The sequence below is a fragment of the Pteropus alecto genome, unplaced genomic scaffold (assembly GCF_000325575.1).
Source record: "Pteropus alecto unplaced genomic scaffold, ASM32557v1 scaffold161, whole genome shotgun sequence".
In the NCBI taxonomy this organism is placed as follows: domain Eukaryota; kingdom Metazoa; phylum Chordata; class Mammalia; order Chiroptera; family Pteropodidae; genus Pteropus; species Pteropus alecto.
In genome coordinates, this window is record NW_006432943.1 from 9606644 (window position 1) to 9620184 (window position 13541).

At 40.4% G+C, this 13541-nt stretch overlaps 1 protein-coding gene across 1 annotated transcript in view; it reads right to left on the reverse strand.

The window, feature by feature from the left end:
• The window catches only part of BTC (betacellulin), a 41955-nt gene extending 29925 nt beyond the window's left edge, over positions 1-12030 (reverse strand). The window contains exon 1 of the mRNA XM_015586036.2: positions 11822-12030. Within this exon, the coding sequence (XP_015441522.1) occupies positions 11822-11885 (64 nt within the window). The 5' untranslated portion in view covers positions 11886-12030. The remainder of the gene's footprint in view (positions 1-11821) is intronic.
• Between the last annotated feature and the right edge of the window lie 1511 nt (positions 12031-13541).

Here is a 13541-nt window from a genome sequence, read left to right on the forward strand (position 1 = left end):
AGAGGAGGCCAAAAGAACCAAGGAAAAAGAACAATTTGTTATCAGGGAGAATTATCTGAGTGTAAAGTCAGGAGGAATAGTGGAGTGGGTCTCTGCATCTACCAATAACACAGCCTTTGACCCATGAGGAAACAGTCATCAAACTTTAATAATGGTATAAAAAGAACATAGAGTTTTGAGGTAGATGTTTATCCAACCTGGATGAAATTCCAGAATTTAAGCCCTTAGAGAGTTAAGGTTTTTGCCTTCCTATATACTTTCCTCTCTGGTTTCAGTATCTTCAAGGGTAAAATGGAGTAATATAAATAATGTGAAAGTTCTTTAAAATGTGTAGTAAATTAAATAGATGGGAGCACTGACTTCTCACTTTGCCCATTCCTGCCTCACATCTGTTCTTCTAGGTACCAACCCCGTAACTCTATCTTAGCCCTTTGATCAATCTTTGCCAACTGAGGGGCATAACTATATGTTCTCAAAAGGAATAAAGACTGATAGTACAGCTCCATTTCTGTTCTTTGTTATTTCCCATGATCACTCTTCAGCTTAGAAATTGGGACCGTTTCTCTGGTTAGTGGGACCTAATGGCTTACTCCAAAGAGAGCTGTATGTACGTTTCACAACAGGCATTATGTCATAGGATGATGCGAGGGGTAGAATGTGAGATAATTGGTGGGTGCATCAGAACTTATGTTCAGTTACTTATTTTCACTAGATGAGTAGTGTTTTGGAAAAATGAAAAGAAAGCTACCTCGAATTTCCTTATCTAAACTTGAGCCTCCAACTCCACTTCCTTCAAGACCTCGTTTTGTAAGCCAGCTTCCTGACCTGTCTCCTCACTCTTTTGGCTCTCAGCTGGTTCCCCAGTGCCACTCACCTCTGTCAGCTTTCTGCCCTACTGGTTTCCCCCCTCTGACTAGCAACAACCCTTTCTACCCTACCTTAAGGATTTTCTTACCCAGCTCTTCTTCTATTCCTTTCAGACCATCCACTTGCCATCCTGTTCATCGTGGTTCCCTTTCCTGTTTCTACTCTATCCATGCCCCTACTCCTCCTCCTAGTCCCTCTTCCTAGTCCATTGGACCCTGATCCTTGCCAACACTCCAGCCATCCTAGCCAGACCTGAAGATGCACAAATATCATCCTGAAGATTCACAAATATCATCCCAAAGAGATGGTTTGCCTACTAGTGGGACAGTTCTGGTGCAGTTCAGAATTTCCGGGACTGTGGATGGCTTGCAGCCTGACCTGGTGAACAAAGGAAATTGGTGATAACAGAATAACTGACATTCAGCTTGGAGGGTACCAGAGACACTTTTAACAAGTTCCCTTTTCTATTGAGTCTGTCCTTTTCCTTCCTTGCCTCATCAGTCAGGCTGCATAAGCCTCTACATTTGTAATTGGCTTCTATCCATGGAACTTGGTCTGTGACCAAAGAGCAAACAGCAAGACTGGTGACAAAGAAGGTGGAGAAGAGTGAAGAGTGGAAAGCATCTAATATGATCTCTAGGAGGTTTAACATGAAAAGTCATCTGGGCCTGGAGGATTTCATTGTGTTTGCACAATCACAAGAAAGCCTATATCTTGGCACAATAACCTGGAGGAACCTGCAGACGACAGGTTTCTGAATTTTATTCACCGTGCTGTCCAAGGACCAAGGATGAAATACTCAGAGACACAGACTGAAAGCTAAGAAATCGGATCATTTTCTGAGCACTTGTGTATAGGCTGGGCTCCTATGAGTGCAAAGTATGCAAGTGGAATTGCTGCATCTTTGACCGGTAGGCTCACCACATCATGACAGGGAGACGAGTCTGGCTGCCCTGGTCAGCCCTGCACTGTTCAGACCTTGCTAGACCTTTTGGCTAATTGACTGCATGGCCCTCCCAGATCAGTCATCTCTATGGGATTGCAAAGGGTCTGCAAATACACCAAGCCTGTTCATCGTTATAAACTGTGGACAGTGCCATCAGATGATGCTGGTGGCACAGTAAGAAAGTATATCTCAAAACCAATAGATCCAGGTGTTTTGCAAAGATACAAGGTCAAGCCACAATGTGATGATCTCAGGCTAAACCACTTCAAGGTCTACAAAGGCTGTACAAGGCTAAAATGTGGAGCTTGGGAGATGATTGCCACAGATAGTTTTCTAGCAGTGTTGTCAACCCATCTTTAATGCCCAAAGTGTGTGCTGCCCAGATAAAGTTACTTGAAAGCCTAAAAATATAAAAAAATAAGAAAATATAATAAATAAAAACTAAACTTATAAGCTACTTGATGTGTTTCAATATACCAAGAGGAGAGTTTGAGATAAATTAATTATAGATACTTGAATGCAGATACTTAAGCATGGAAAAAGAGACAATGGCTAATTTCAATAAAAAAGAGAATGTAATATTATGCTAATTGAATCAATTATGAATAATATGCTCACGGTCAATATAATAAAATTAATTTACCTAAGTAAGGTGATGGTGATATACTGAAGGATGGAGAATGAAGAAATAATATATGTGCTTATGATAGGGCATTGGAGTATAAATATATAGTTTATTTCCTATAGCAAGAAGTAAAATCAAAAACTAGTACTATAAGGATATTAAGAAATATGAAGATAAATCCCAGAAGAGATAGCTAAAAGATAAGAAAGAAATTGTCTCTGGAGAGTAGAAATCGAGAGTGTAGAGGGCTGGGGCAGGGTCTGCCGTGAAATATTATTTGAATTTTTAAAAACCATACTATATTGGTAAAAATAAAAATGAATATTAATTTAAAAAAGTTAAGGTAAGCCAACACAACTTGACATTAATCTATTACTATCTTTATTGATAAAACTATTTGCAGAGCCAGATATACAAATAAATGAACAAATAAATAGATATCAGGCAGTATATTTTAAGTTTCAGGTATACAGAAAATAAATTCTACTGGAATTCCAAAAAGAGGAAATGTGTTAAGTGAAGAAAAAAAAATCACAGAAGTTGGGAACTAAACTGGACCAGCGGCAATGACACAGAAATGAGCTTGATAAGTAAAGCTGCCCAGTTGGAGTGAAAAATTACACAAAGAAGAATTAAGAAACAATGGCCTTCTTGATGTGTATGGTGTGACTGTGAAGTAATTCAATCGACTTTTTTGTGTAACCTATGAAAATAAAACTCTTTAAGAAATAGTCACACCACCTTTTTCCAGTTGAAGCTTTGCAATGTCTGTTCACCACATTCTGAAAGACAGATTCCCAGTAAAGAATCTGACTAGTCTAGAAAAGCATTTCAATAAGTATTTAATAGTGGTGAATATTGCTGGATAGAAACCAGTAAGAAAGAATGGGATGTGTTTCTTTTGTTATGCTTCTGCAAAGGCAAATGACAAGAATAGTTTATTATTCTAGTTTGTAGTTTTATCTCAATACAAGTCACACTTCTAGTCACTCTTTTTACCCTAATTTTAAATGACAGGATAATTGTCATTTATGTAAAAATAATTAGAGAATTTTCTCACAGATATTTTTTATCATAGGATGGCAATGTTAGAAACGTGTCTTTTGAAATACTTGAAATTTTTGTTAACATAATTTATCAATTACAGTTACGCTGGGGATTTTCTCTTTACAATTAGATCCCAATTGATAATTATTATCCTAATAGATGGTAAAATATAAGGAATGCAGAGTTGTTAAGGCAAAAACTGAGCCTTGAGGACTTAGAATTGGTGTCATATGCAGGGATAAGAAATATGAGAAGGCATGGTCACTGAATCCAATTTGGGGGTGGGGGGAAAGCTCAAGTTATTTTCTTTTTATTTAAAAAAAAAATTCTTTACCATTGGTTTTCCAAGTGCCCTGCCTATTTTTTTCTTCCCAGAGAAATCTACTGATAAATTTTTTAGTTGAAACTCTACCTACCAACCTCCAAAGCATTTCCAAAGTGCAGTAGCATCATCTTGAGTTCTTAGAGGTCTACGAACCCTTGCTTCTTAGAGACGTAAGAACACCTCCTATTTCACCTAGGAATCACCTCTACACAATTTCCTGTAAGTGCAATCCAACAAACATATCCAAGCGCGGGAAGCTGATGACAGCCCAAGGCAGCTGATTCCATTTTTCAAAGCTCTACTTGGAAGAAAATTTCTCCTAAATTAAGATGGGAGCTGTCTTCCTGGAGTTTGTGTTCATTAATCCAAGCTATGCCCTCTGAACTAAACAGAGAAAAACCTTTGTTGAGACCACTTTTCAACTATTTGAAGTTGGCTCTCATAAACCAAAACTTTTTCTTTTCTATCCAGCACTCCTATTTTTTCAGTCACGCGCGCGCATGTGGGTGTGTGTGTGCGTGCGTGTGGGTGTGTGTGTGCGTGCGTGTGGGTGTGTGTGTGCACGCGTGTGGGTGTGTGTGCGCTTTCTTCAGTTACCACCAATCTCTCTTCTCCGGTCTTTCAAGAGCACCAATGATTTCCTCACAGCTCACTCACCAGTGGCCTCCTAACGAGCCTCAGCCTCCTTTATCTCCACAGTATTTCATAGACTTGACCTTCCCAAATCTCCACCTACAATTCACCCCCACTCTTGGCTTCCTGAATTATCTTTTCCTTTTCATACAACTCTGCCAGCTCTTTTTCTGAGTCCCACACCATAAATAAATACTCTCCTCTTGATCTTCTTTTTCAGATATTTTTTGATGTTTTTTAAAAATATTTTTTATTGTGGTAAATACATATAACAAAATTTACTATCTTAAACATTTTTAAATGCACAGTTCAGTGGTATTAAGTGCATTAATATTGTTGTACAACCTCACCACCATCCACCTCCAGAATTTTTTTATCTTGCAAAACTGAATATCTATACCTACGAAATAATAACACCCCATTTCCTCCTCCCCTGACCCCTGGAAACCACCTTTCTACTTTCTATCTCTACGATTTTGCTTTTGTCTCCTTTCTAATAATGCTATTTAATCTCACAAAATATCCATAGACTCAGTATTTGAACAAATATTTATTGAAGATTTATTGTGTTCTAGGTACTGTGCTAGATCCTGCAATGGTAATCGGTTCAATTATTCATTTATATTTTCTGGCTTATTTTCTAACTAGGTGATTGTCCAAACTGGCTAGTCAATAAAATCTTTAGAGCTTTTTAAAAACAATAAACTTTATTTTGTAATACAGGTTCCCCCCACTATCCAAGAGTAGAATGTTCCTATGAAAACTTTTGTAACCTCAAATGGCATAAAGTGAAGAAGCAGTTACCTTGGAATACATTTTGCTAATGGATGCACAAAATAAATCAAGATAAAACACAAATGCTAACAGACACCATTCAAAACTATGGCAGGTTGATGCTGAGATGCTGCATGTAGTTCCTGGGGAAAGAATTTGGTGGCACTCTTCCAGAGTGCACGCTGCCTCTACAGTGGCTGCTGCAAAACAAACACTGCACACTAGTTTAGATTATGACGTTTTTTCACAAAAGCAAAAATCCTATTCACACTTCTTTCACTTAGCAAAAGAAATTAGAACCTACTAATCTAGGTCTTTCATAAAAGTGAAATATTGTAAAGCAAACTTAAAAAGCCAGGGATCTGTAATTTTAGATACAGAAAAGTTGCAAAGTACAGAGCATTCCCATATACCCCTCACCCACTTCTATTTCCTCTGATGTTTTCTTCTTACATTACAGCGGTACATTTATCGAAACCGAGAACCAACATTGATGCATTACTATTGACTCAACTCAAGACTTTACTCTGATCTCACCAATTTTCCATTAATGTCTTTTTTCTGTGTCGATTCTTAGTGTCCTCTGATCTGTGACAGGTCCTCATTCTCCTTGTATTTATGAATTCATTGACAATTTTAATAAATACTGGTCAGCTTTTTTGTAGAGTGGCCTTCAGTTTTGGGTTTGTCTGATGTTTTTATAATGATTGGACCAGAGTTTTTGGGTTTTTAGAGTGAACGCTACAGAAAAGTATTCCTCTCATCACATCATATGAAGGGTATGTGATATCTATACGACATCATTGGTGATGTTAACCCTGACCACTTGGTTAACAGTGTTTGTTAGATTTGTACGCTGTAGTTATTATTATTTTTTTCTTTTTATGTTCTATTCTTTGGAAGCAAGTCACTAAGTCTAGCCAAGGTTCAAAGGGGGCAAGGAATTAAGCTCCACCTATGAGAGGAGCAGTATCTGCAGATCTTATTTGCAATTATTCTGTAAGGAACATTTTTTTCTTCTCCTGGAGAGTCTTTAAAAAGTTAGATTCGTAGGAACATATTAACCAGACTTTAGTAGGTCTGGGGAGAGGCCTGATAACCTGTACTTTTTCCATTCCTTAGGAGAACAATCAGATTTGGGTTCCACTGCTATAATTTGAAGTCAGCTTCTATATTTCCAAATGTTCATAGGGCATTTGAATGTCTCTAAGACAGTTCAGATACCCACAGAAAGAAAAAGCAGCTCTTAGTCACATAGGTGCCATAATTCCTTTTCTCTCTCAGGTTAGTAGTCTTGGAGACAGCTTTACTTCTTTCTCCTTCCTTACCTACAAACAACTTGTCATTATATTCTATAAATTCTCGCTTAGAAATATTTGTTAAATGTATTTCTTTCTCTTCATTGCCTAGTCCAGATTTTCTGAGCTAGTTAACAGCAGTGTTCTCTTTGCTTAACTCTAATTATATTAGTGTTTCTTTTTCTGATCCACTCTGCACACTAAAACCAATATTTAAACCACTGCATGATCTGTATTTTTCCCCTGCTGAAAAATATAATAGCTACCCATTACCCATTAGCATTACGCTCCCAATAAAGAGGTCCTATGACATAAGTTAGAGGCCCTCTGACATGACATTATCAAGTAAGTAAGGCTAAATGAATTAATAAATACATGATTTTGCCAAGAGGAAAATGTTATATTAGTAACTCAGCCTGTTATACAACCAAATTAGACACTTTGAAATAAGAAGCCTGAACACAAACATTGTTATACCTTTTTGCCTCTGTTTTGGAATTAATGCTTCTAGTCTATAGGTCAGGTAAACAATATACTCCATATCCTTAAAAAATGTAAAGAATGAATATAAGTACCCCATGGCTATTTTACTTAGCCTTGCTGATAATCAAAGTAGATTATTACCTAATCGATGTGAATTAAGATTAAATTCCCCATCTCTACTCAATCATCTAAAAAATTCTTGACTTATTTCTTTGAATTCTAGCAATTAGAAATTCATTTGAGCTATCAAGATTCTCTTTTTTATGATACAAATATGCCTAGGGAAATAGCAGTCATTAGCAGTAGAAAGTATACCCGTTTTAATCAGACTGCTTTCCTTTTAAATTGTACTTTGGAGCACTCCTGACCAACTGGACTACGAATTCTTTGTAGGTCCAAGAGTCTGTCAGAACAATTTTGGAAGTGTATCATGATCATGGCTTAAAGCTAAACTGCATGCAGCCTATACTCTGGCTTGTCTGGACTCTCCTGGAAAGATGCCGATCCTAATGGCAATGCTTACAAGCGTAATTCATGGATCAGAGGGGTGACATGGGATACAGCTGACTGCGAAAAAAGAGTGAGAAAAAACAAGATGACATTTTCCCACTGGGCTCTTGTGGACTTCAAGAGAACAGGAATACTGGGGTGAGCAGTCTCCACAGAAGTAAGGCAGTGCCAGAGGCTTGGGCCTCTGGGACACACATAAGTGCTCTCTGTCCTCTGCACCTTCAATTTTGGCCCAGGCGTTGGCAGGCCAAGCATTGGCAGGCCACCTCAAGTGGGCACTACCAAATATGCTTGTAGTATTGGGATCTTCCAAAATTATGTGGGAATTTCCACACAACAACTGAGAAGGAAGCAGTAGCAAAAATTGATTTGTAACAGTTGTTAATATGAAAGTGTGGCCTGTGAAACCTAAGGTTTTTCAAGAGGAAAAAATAACAACTCTCAACGATCTTCCAAGCCAAAAGTACAATTGAAGAGGCCAATCTTTCAGTGTTTGGGGTGTCAGTTACTTCATTTATACAATGGGAATTTTACCTGCTTCTACCACCTGCTTTAAAACTTGAAAGCTAGATATTACAGCATGAATACATTCATGTGTTCGAGCAGAACTTAAAACCAACTTAAAATACCAGTGTTTTAGATTTTAATAAGAACACATTTTTGACCTTAAAATTGACTAATTTTTTAACAGAAACATTTTCCCCCTTTATCGCTGATTATAATTTTAGCTTTAGTGTTATACAGAAAGCGGATGAAAGAAACTAGAAAACAGAATTAGAGAATGCTCCAATTTCTTTAAGGTAAAAAAAACACTTTAAACAAAGTTATTGTCCCTTTTCCATATTTCTTAATCATGCGTCCTTGATTGTCTCTGTGATGATAAAAGTTTGCATGAAACAAAGATCCCATTACAAAGTAAATAGAAGCTAAATACTGCTTTTAAAAGATTTTTCTCTTAAATTTCCCAATAGAAATGTTGTTTTAAAGATCAGTATAATATCAAGTTGGTAAAAACCTTAGTCTCATCTAAAGCAACCTTCATTTTACAAATGAGAAAGACAATTCTCAGAAAGTTGTAACTTACAGGCATCTCAGAGCCATGGAATGGCAGAGTTGGAAGCAGGTGTCATGTCTGCTCAGTGCCAGTTTTCAAGGCACTTTTCACAGTGACACACATACACACACACACACACACACACACACACACACACTAGTGTATCACACAGCACATTGCTCACATTCCTTTCAAAAATTAGTAAAATAATGTGATTTAAATTAGGAATGAGACTTAAAAGTGAAGTGTGCATGAGAGAAAGAGAACCACTTTATGGAAACACCAATGTCAACAAATTACATCCTTTGGCATTTTGCAAGGAGTGGAGCTTTTAGGGGATCTAAAAAGTCTAAATTCAATTCCCTAAGCCAAACATTCAACAGGACAGTTGTACATTTAGGTCACCTTGAGTATACACTAGCACTAGATAAGAGTTTTTTATTTGTTCATTTCTACCTTTTGACAGATTTTGAGAAAAAAATAAAGTACTGTGCAATAGTAAAGAGGGAAGATTGTCTACTAGTCTGGAATAATCATTTCTATCATAACATTGCTGCTGGCACGTCACCCGAGTCCAGGCCTGAACGAGCTCACATCTGGATCACACCTCTGAGACAATCGGGTCCTCTGCACACAGCTGCCTTCCCATCCTCCCAAGCTGCACCTCACTGCCAAATTTATCTCCTTAAATCTTTGTTTGCATTATATCACCCCTGTAATCAAGACCTATGATGGTGTGTGTTTACCTGTTTATTGATCCATGCCCAAATATTTTAATATGGCTTTTTTTGGCTCATCATAAACTGTGTGCCTCTCATAAATTCTACTTCCTGGCAGGCTGACTGCCTATCTCTCCAGTAGAGCAGTCTTATTTACATCACCAACCCTTCACTATTGCTTTTTCCCTTGTCTATCACGGACCTCTCTTCCCAAGTATTTCAAATCCTACCTGAGCTTCAGGGCACCCACTCTTGTCCTCCTTGCAGCTGTTCTCCACCACTCCGCTCCCCACTATGGAAGCTCAGGTAGGAGGTAGCTCTCACTTCCCTGGTTTCATGATTTTTTCACTTACTGTGTCATATTCATTAGTCTTGTATTCCCAAATTCAACGTAACATCTTTTAGGGCAGGAATCACATCTTAGAAATGATGTCTTAGGAATCTTCTTGAGTCTTCATCCCACCCCATTCCCATATACTCTAGCATCTTGCTAACTGTAGCAGATTCTCAGTAAATACTTTGACTGTCGGCCAGTCCAGACAAGGTGGAGGAAGAGGACGCCACCTTCATCGGTACTGGCAAAGCACCAGTACTATTTCTGGGCTTAATTCTCAGACCCATTGCTTTTCTTTAGGTTCCAAATCACTCCACCACTAAATTATTCCTGACTTCTTCCTCTGCAGGATTTGTTAAATCAGTCCCTTCTCTCTAACCACAGTCCTAAGTCTGATCCATTTCTAACCAAGATTGCAACATCATCTTTTTGACTACCATCTCTTACTCCAAGGACATGACCAACGAAAGTTTCCATTTAGATTCCATTTCTTTTACCTCCAGAAGAGTAATCACAGCCCTTCCCAGTTTTAAGCTGTAGACATTTCATCTGTGAAGACTCTCCTCCTCCCACATTAATGCCCCAAGCCCAAGTGTCCCTACCACTCAGCCTAGCTAAGACTACAAAATACTGCTAGTTTACCTTCCCCTCACCCTCTTCAAAAGGACCATGATGCAGAGGAAATGCCTTGAAGTAGTTAGGATTTTTCTGCTACCTTACCACATTGGAGAGCCAGAAGCACCTTATTTCCAGCTGCATAAACCTCCCCCGCCCCCTGCCCGCCCCGCACACGAAGTTCCAGCTCTCTCTCTCTGTTAGCACTGTGTCCCAAGGTGGTGAGGGGAGCATCCAGTGAGTTCCAAGCATCTTGGTACCCCTTCCACCAGCTACTCTCCCATTACACCAGGTCATCACACCTAGTGGTCCTTAACCTAACAAATCGGATTAAACCTTCAAAGTGAAAAAAGTACCCCCTCCACAATTTCTCCTTAAAATAGGAAATAATATACACTTTGTGACGTGCTGGCATAAGAGAAGCCACTGCATTGCCAGTCCTGTAAAAGTATAGCAGATACAATCCTGTATATTACATAATTTTGATAATGATAACAACTATGTTACTGGCTTATGTATTTATTATATCATAGTTTTTATCTTTATTTTCGAGTATACTCTTGCTACTTATAAAAAAGTTTGCTGTAAAACAATATGCCATGTTACTCAGACTGCAGCTTCATACATCTTGTGGTTACCAAATCTCTTGAGCTTGATTTAAACTTGTGTTGCTTTATACAGCAACATGCTATATAGGCTGATAGCCTAGGCTATTCCATATAACCTAGGTGTGTAGTGGGCTAGGCTTGTGTAGGTGCAGGCTACAATGTTCGCACAATGGGAAATCGCCTAAGGTGGCATTTCTCAGACTGCATCCCCTCCTTAAGTGGCACATGACTGTATTCCAAGTAAATCATGTGTGTATTTCATGGATAATGCCCTAAGTGAAACATGTCATTTCCTCTTGTTTCGCTTCCCTATCAGCAAGAGGAGATTCAGGTCTCAGAATGTGTCTTCTTTTCTTCTCTAGCTCCTCCCAACTGCCCTAGCAAGAAATGGGTGTAATAATTCGTTCCCAAGCCATGAGCCAGCTGTCTCCAGGGGTCCTGCCCCTCCTACCTCTGGCAGACACACACACACACACACACACACACACACACACACACCCCAGGCAAATGGCTCTCCACCTTGCTCAGCGCTCCCCGTCTGCATCTTAAGCCAAGAAGTTCCCTTTCCAATTCCTCTCAGGTTACCCCCCTGCTCGCTCCAGTCTCCCATGCTCCTTCTTTAGTGGACTTCCCTCCCAGCCACTCGCGGCACGGCGCCCACCCGGCTTCAAGGCCACCCCTGTCCCGAGCACCAGGTCCACCGTTCTGCGCCCAGGTTTGCAGCACGAGCAGGCGCCCCCGCCCCGCCGTCCCTTCCTTCCGCCCTCTGGCCGCCGCAGGCGCCCTGGGACAGCCCTAACAGGTGGTGCCCAGTTGCGCGACCCTTAACCTTGCGCTCTCCAGTCGTCCAAGTTCTCCGACCCGCCCCTGTCAGCCCCAGTGCGCCCTCGCGACCAGTTGCTAGCGAGGATCAGGGTTCGCCTCCTTTTGTCTACACCCCAGACTTTTCTGCTGGGTCTCCAGTGCCCAGCGCGGCCACTTACCCAAGGCGAGGGCCAGGAGCAGTGGCAGCGAGCTGGCGCCGCTGCGGGGGACGGTCCGGTCCATCAACCCCGCGCTGCGGGGCCGCGCAGCCCCTGGAAGTCTCCGGCCTCCTCCTGCGCCCCTTTCCCAGGCCTCGGGCGTTCGAGGGGGTGCCTGGAAACTAATCCCGGAGCCAGCAGGAAACGAAACTACTCCTCAGGCTGGAACCCTGGCTACAGGGCAAGCAAACACCCAGGGCGGAGGCCGGCGGGCTCCGGGAGTGTTGCTGGGAGGAGAGAGCCTCGTATTTATTCTCGCTCACACCCCACCAGCGAGGCGCAGGACTTCATGGTGGTAGTGTCCAGGTTGTTCCCACCCAAATTACCCCACACCCACACCCACACTCAAGTTCATATTGGGGCTGCCTTTGGGCCAGCTCAGCCGCTCCACCTGCTGGGTCACACCTGACTTTGCCTGCCCTTCTGCCTTGGGGAGTAAACAGGTAGGGAGGGAGCAAGGAAAGAATGGACTGGAGGAGTGTCAGATGTACCCGAAGGGGCCCTGCAGGCCTGCGCTGAACTCCAGAGGCACAAAGATGCTCTGGAATTCTAAATTCCTTTATTTCAGCTTGTTGCTGGTCCCTTGAAGGGACCAGAGTCGTTGTTCACTGTGGTTAACCTCACACGCTGGACAATTTACAAACCTTTTTTACATATATCATGTATTGGATAGCCAGGAGTTTTGGCTCACCGAGAACTGCTTTAGCAATTTCATTTATGTTTTTATTTATCAATTTACTCATTTATTCATTGTATTTTCAGTTATTTATTTAATTCATTTGCTCTATTGGATCTGTAAAAATAAGAAAGCTTTTTGCCTGCGGCTTGCCAAGTGCTGTCTCTACTTCATTACACCTTCTCTTTCATCTGATGGTTCTGCACCAAACACTTTCTGGAACACAGAGGCATCCTCGCAGCTTTCAAGGACATAAAGCAGCATCCATTGTTTAATCACATCCATATGTGATTAATATGTTTGCCTCCACAATAACTAAAGAGTACAGCTGTTTTACAGTAGGATCTATATTCCTCTTGCAAAATCAATATGTGGATTCATGCCCGTTTAGAACAGAAGTTGTATTTCTATAGCATCCAAAGCCCAGTAACACTCATTTACGTATGAAATGCCATTCAGATGTTTGCCCCTTCTTCCCATTGTTTAAATTAAACAAATTATTACACATTTTTCTTCCAAAAGTGATATTTTAAAACCAGTCTACATCATTTTCATGCTCCAAGTTACCTAACTATCCAGAAGAATAAACATCAGCTGTTAATTTTCAGAATCCCATGTTAGCCCCCATATAACAGAGAGGGCTCACATGGGGTTTAGAGAAAACCAAGATTGTGGGATAGACCATTACTGCACCCAGATAAAAAGAGGAGAACAAGAAGGTAAGGCTTTGGCACTGTTTCCCTCTCTCCTTCTTCCTTTCTGATCAGGGCCCTATGTTAAGGCATCTTTCACTCTGAGATGACATCCTAGCCAGTAGCAGTCCTGATATCTGCAACAGAATATTACTATTTTATCTTCCTTTCCATTGATACTAATAGAAAATAAAGCACACTTAAACAAAAAACACTTAATTTTTATTGAGTATTGTAAAGTGCCAAGATTTGGTGTAAGTATTCATCATTCATGCCATTCAAATGGTAAATTAACTTTTCAGGCCTCTGGAGA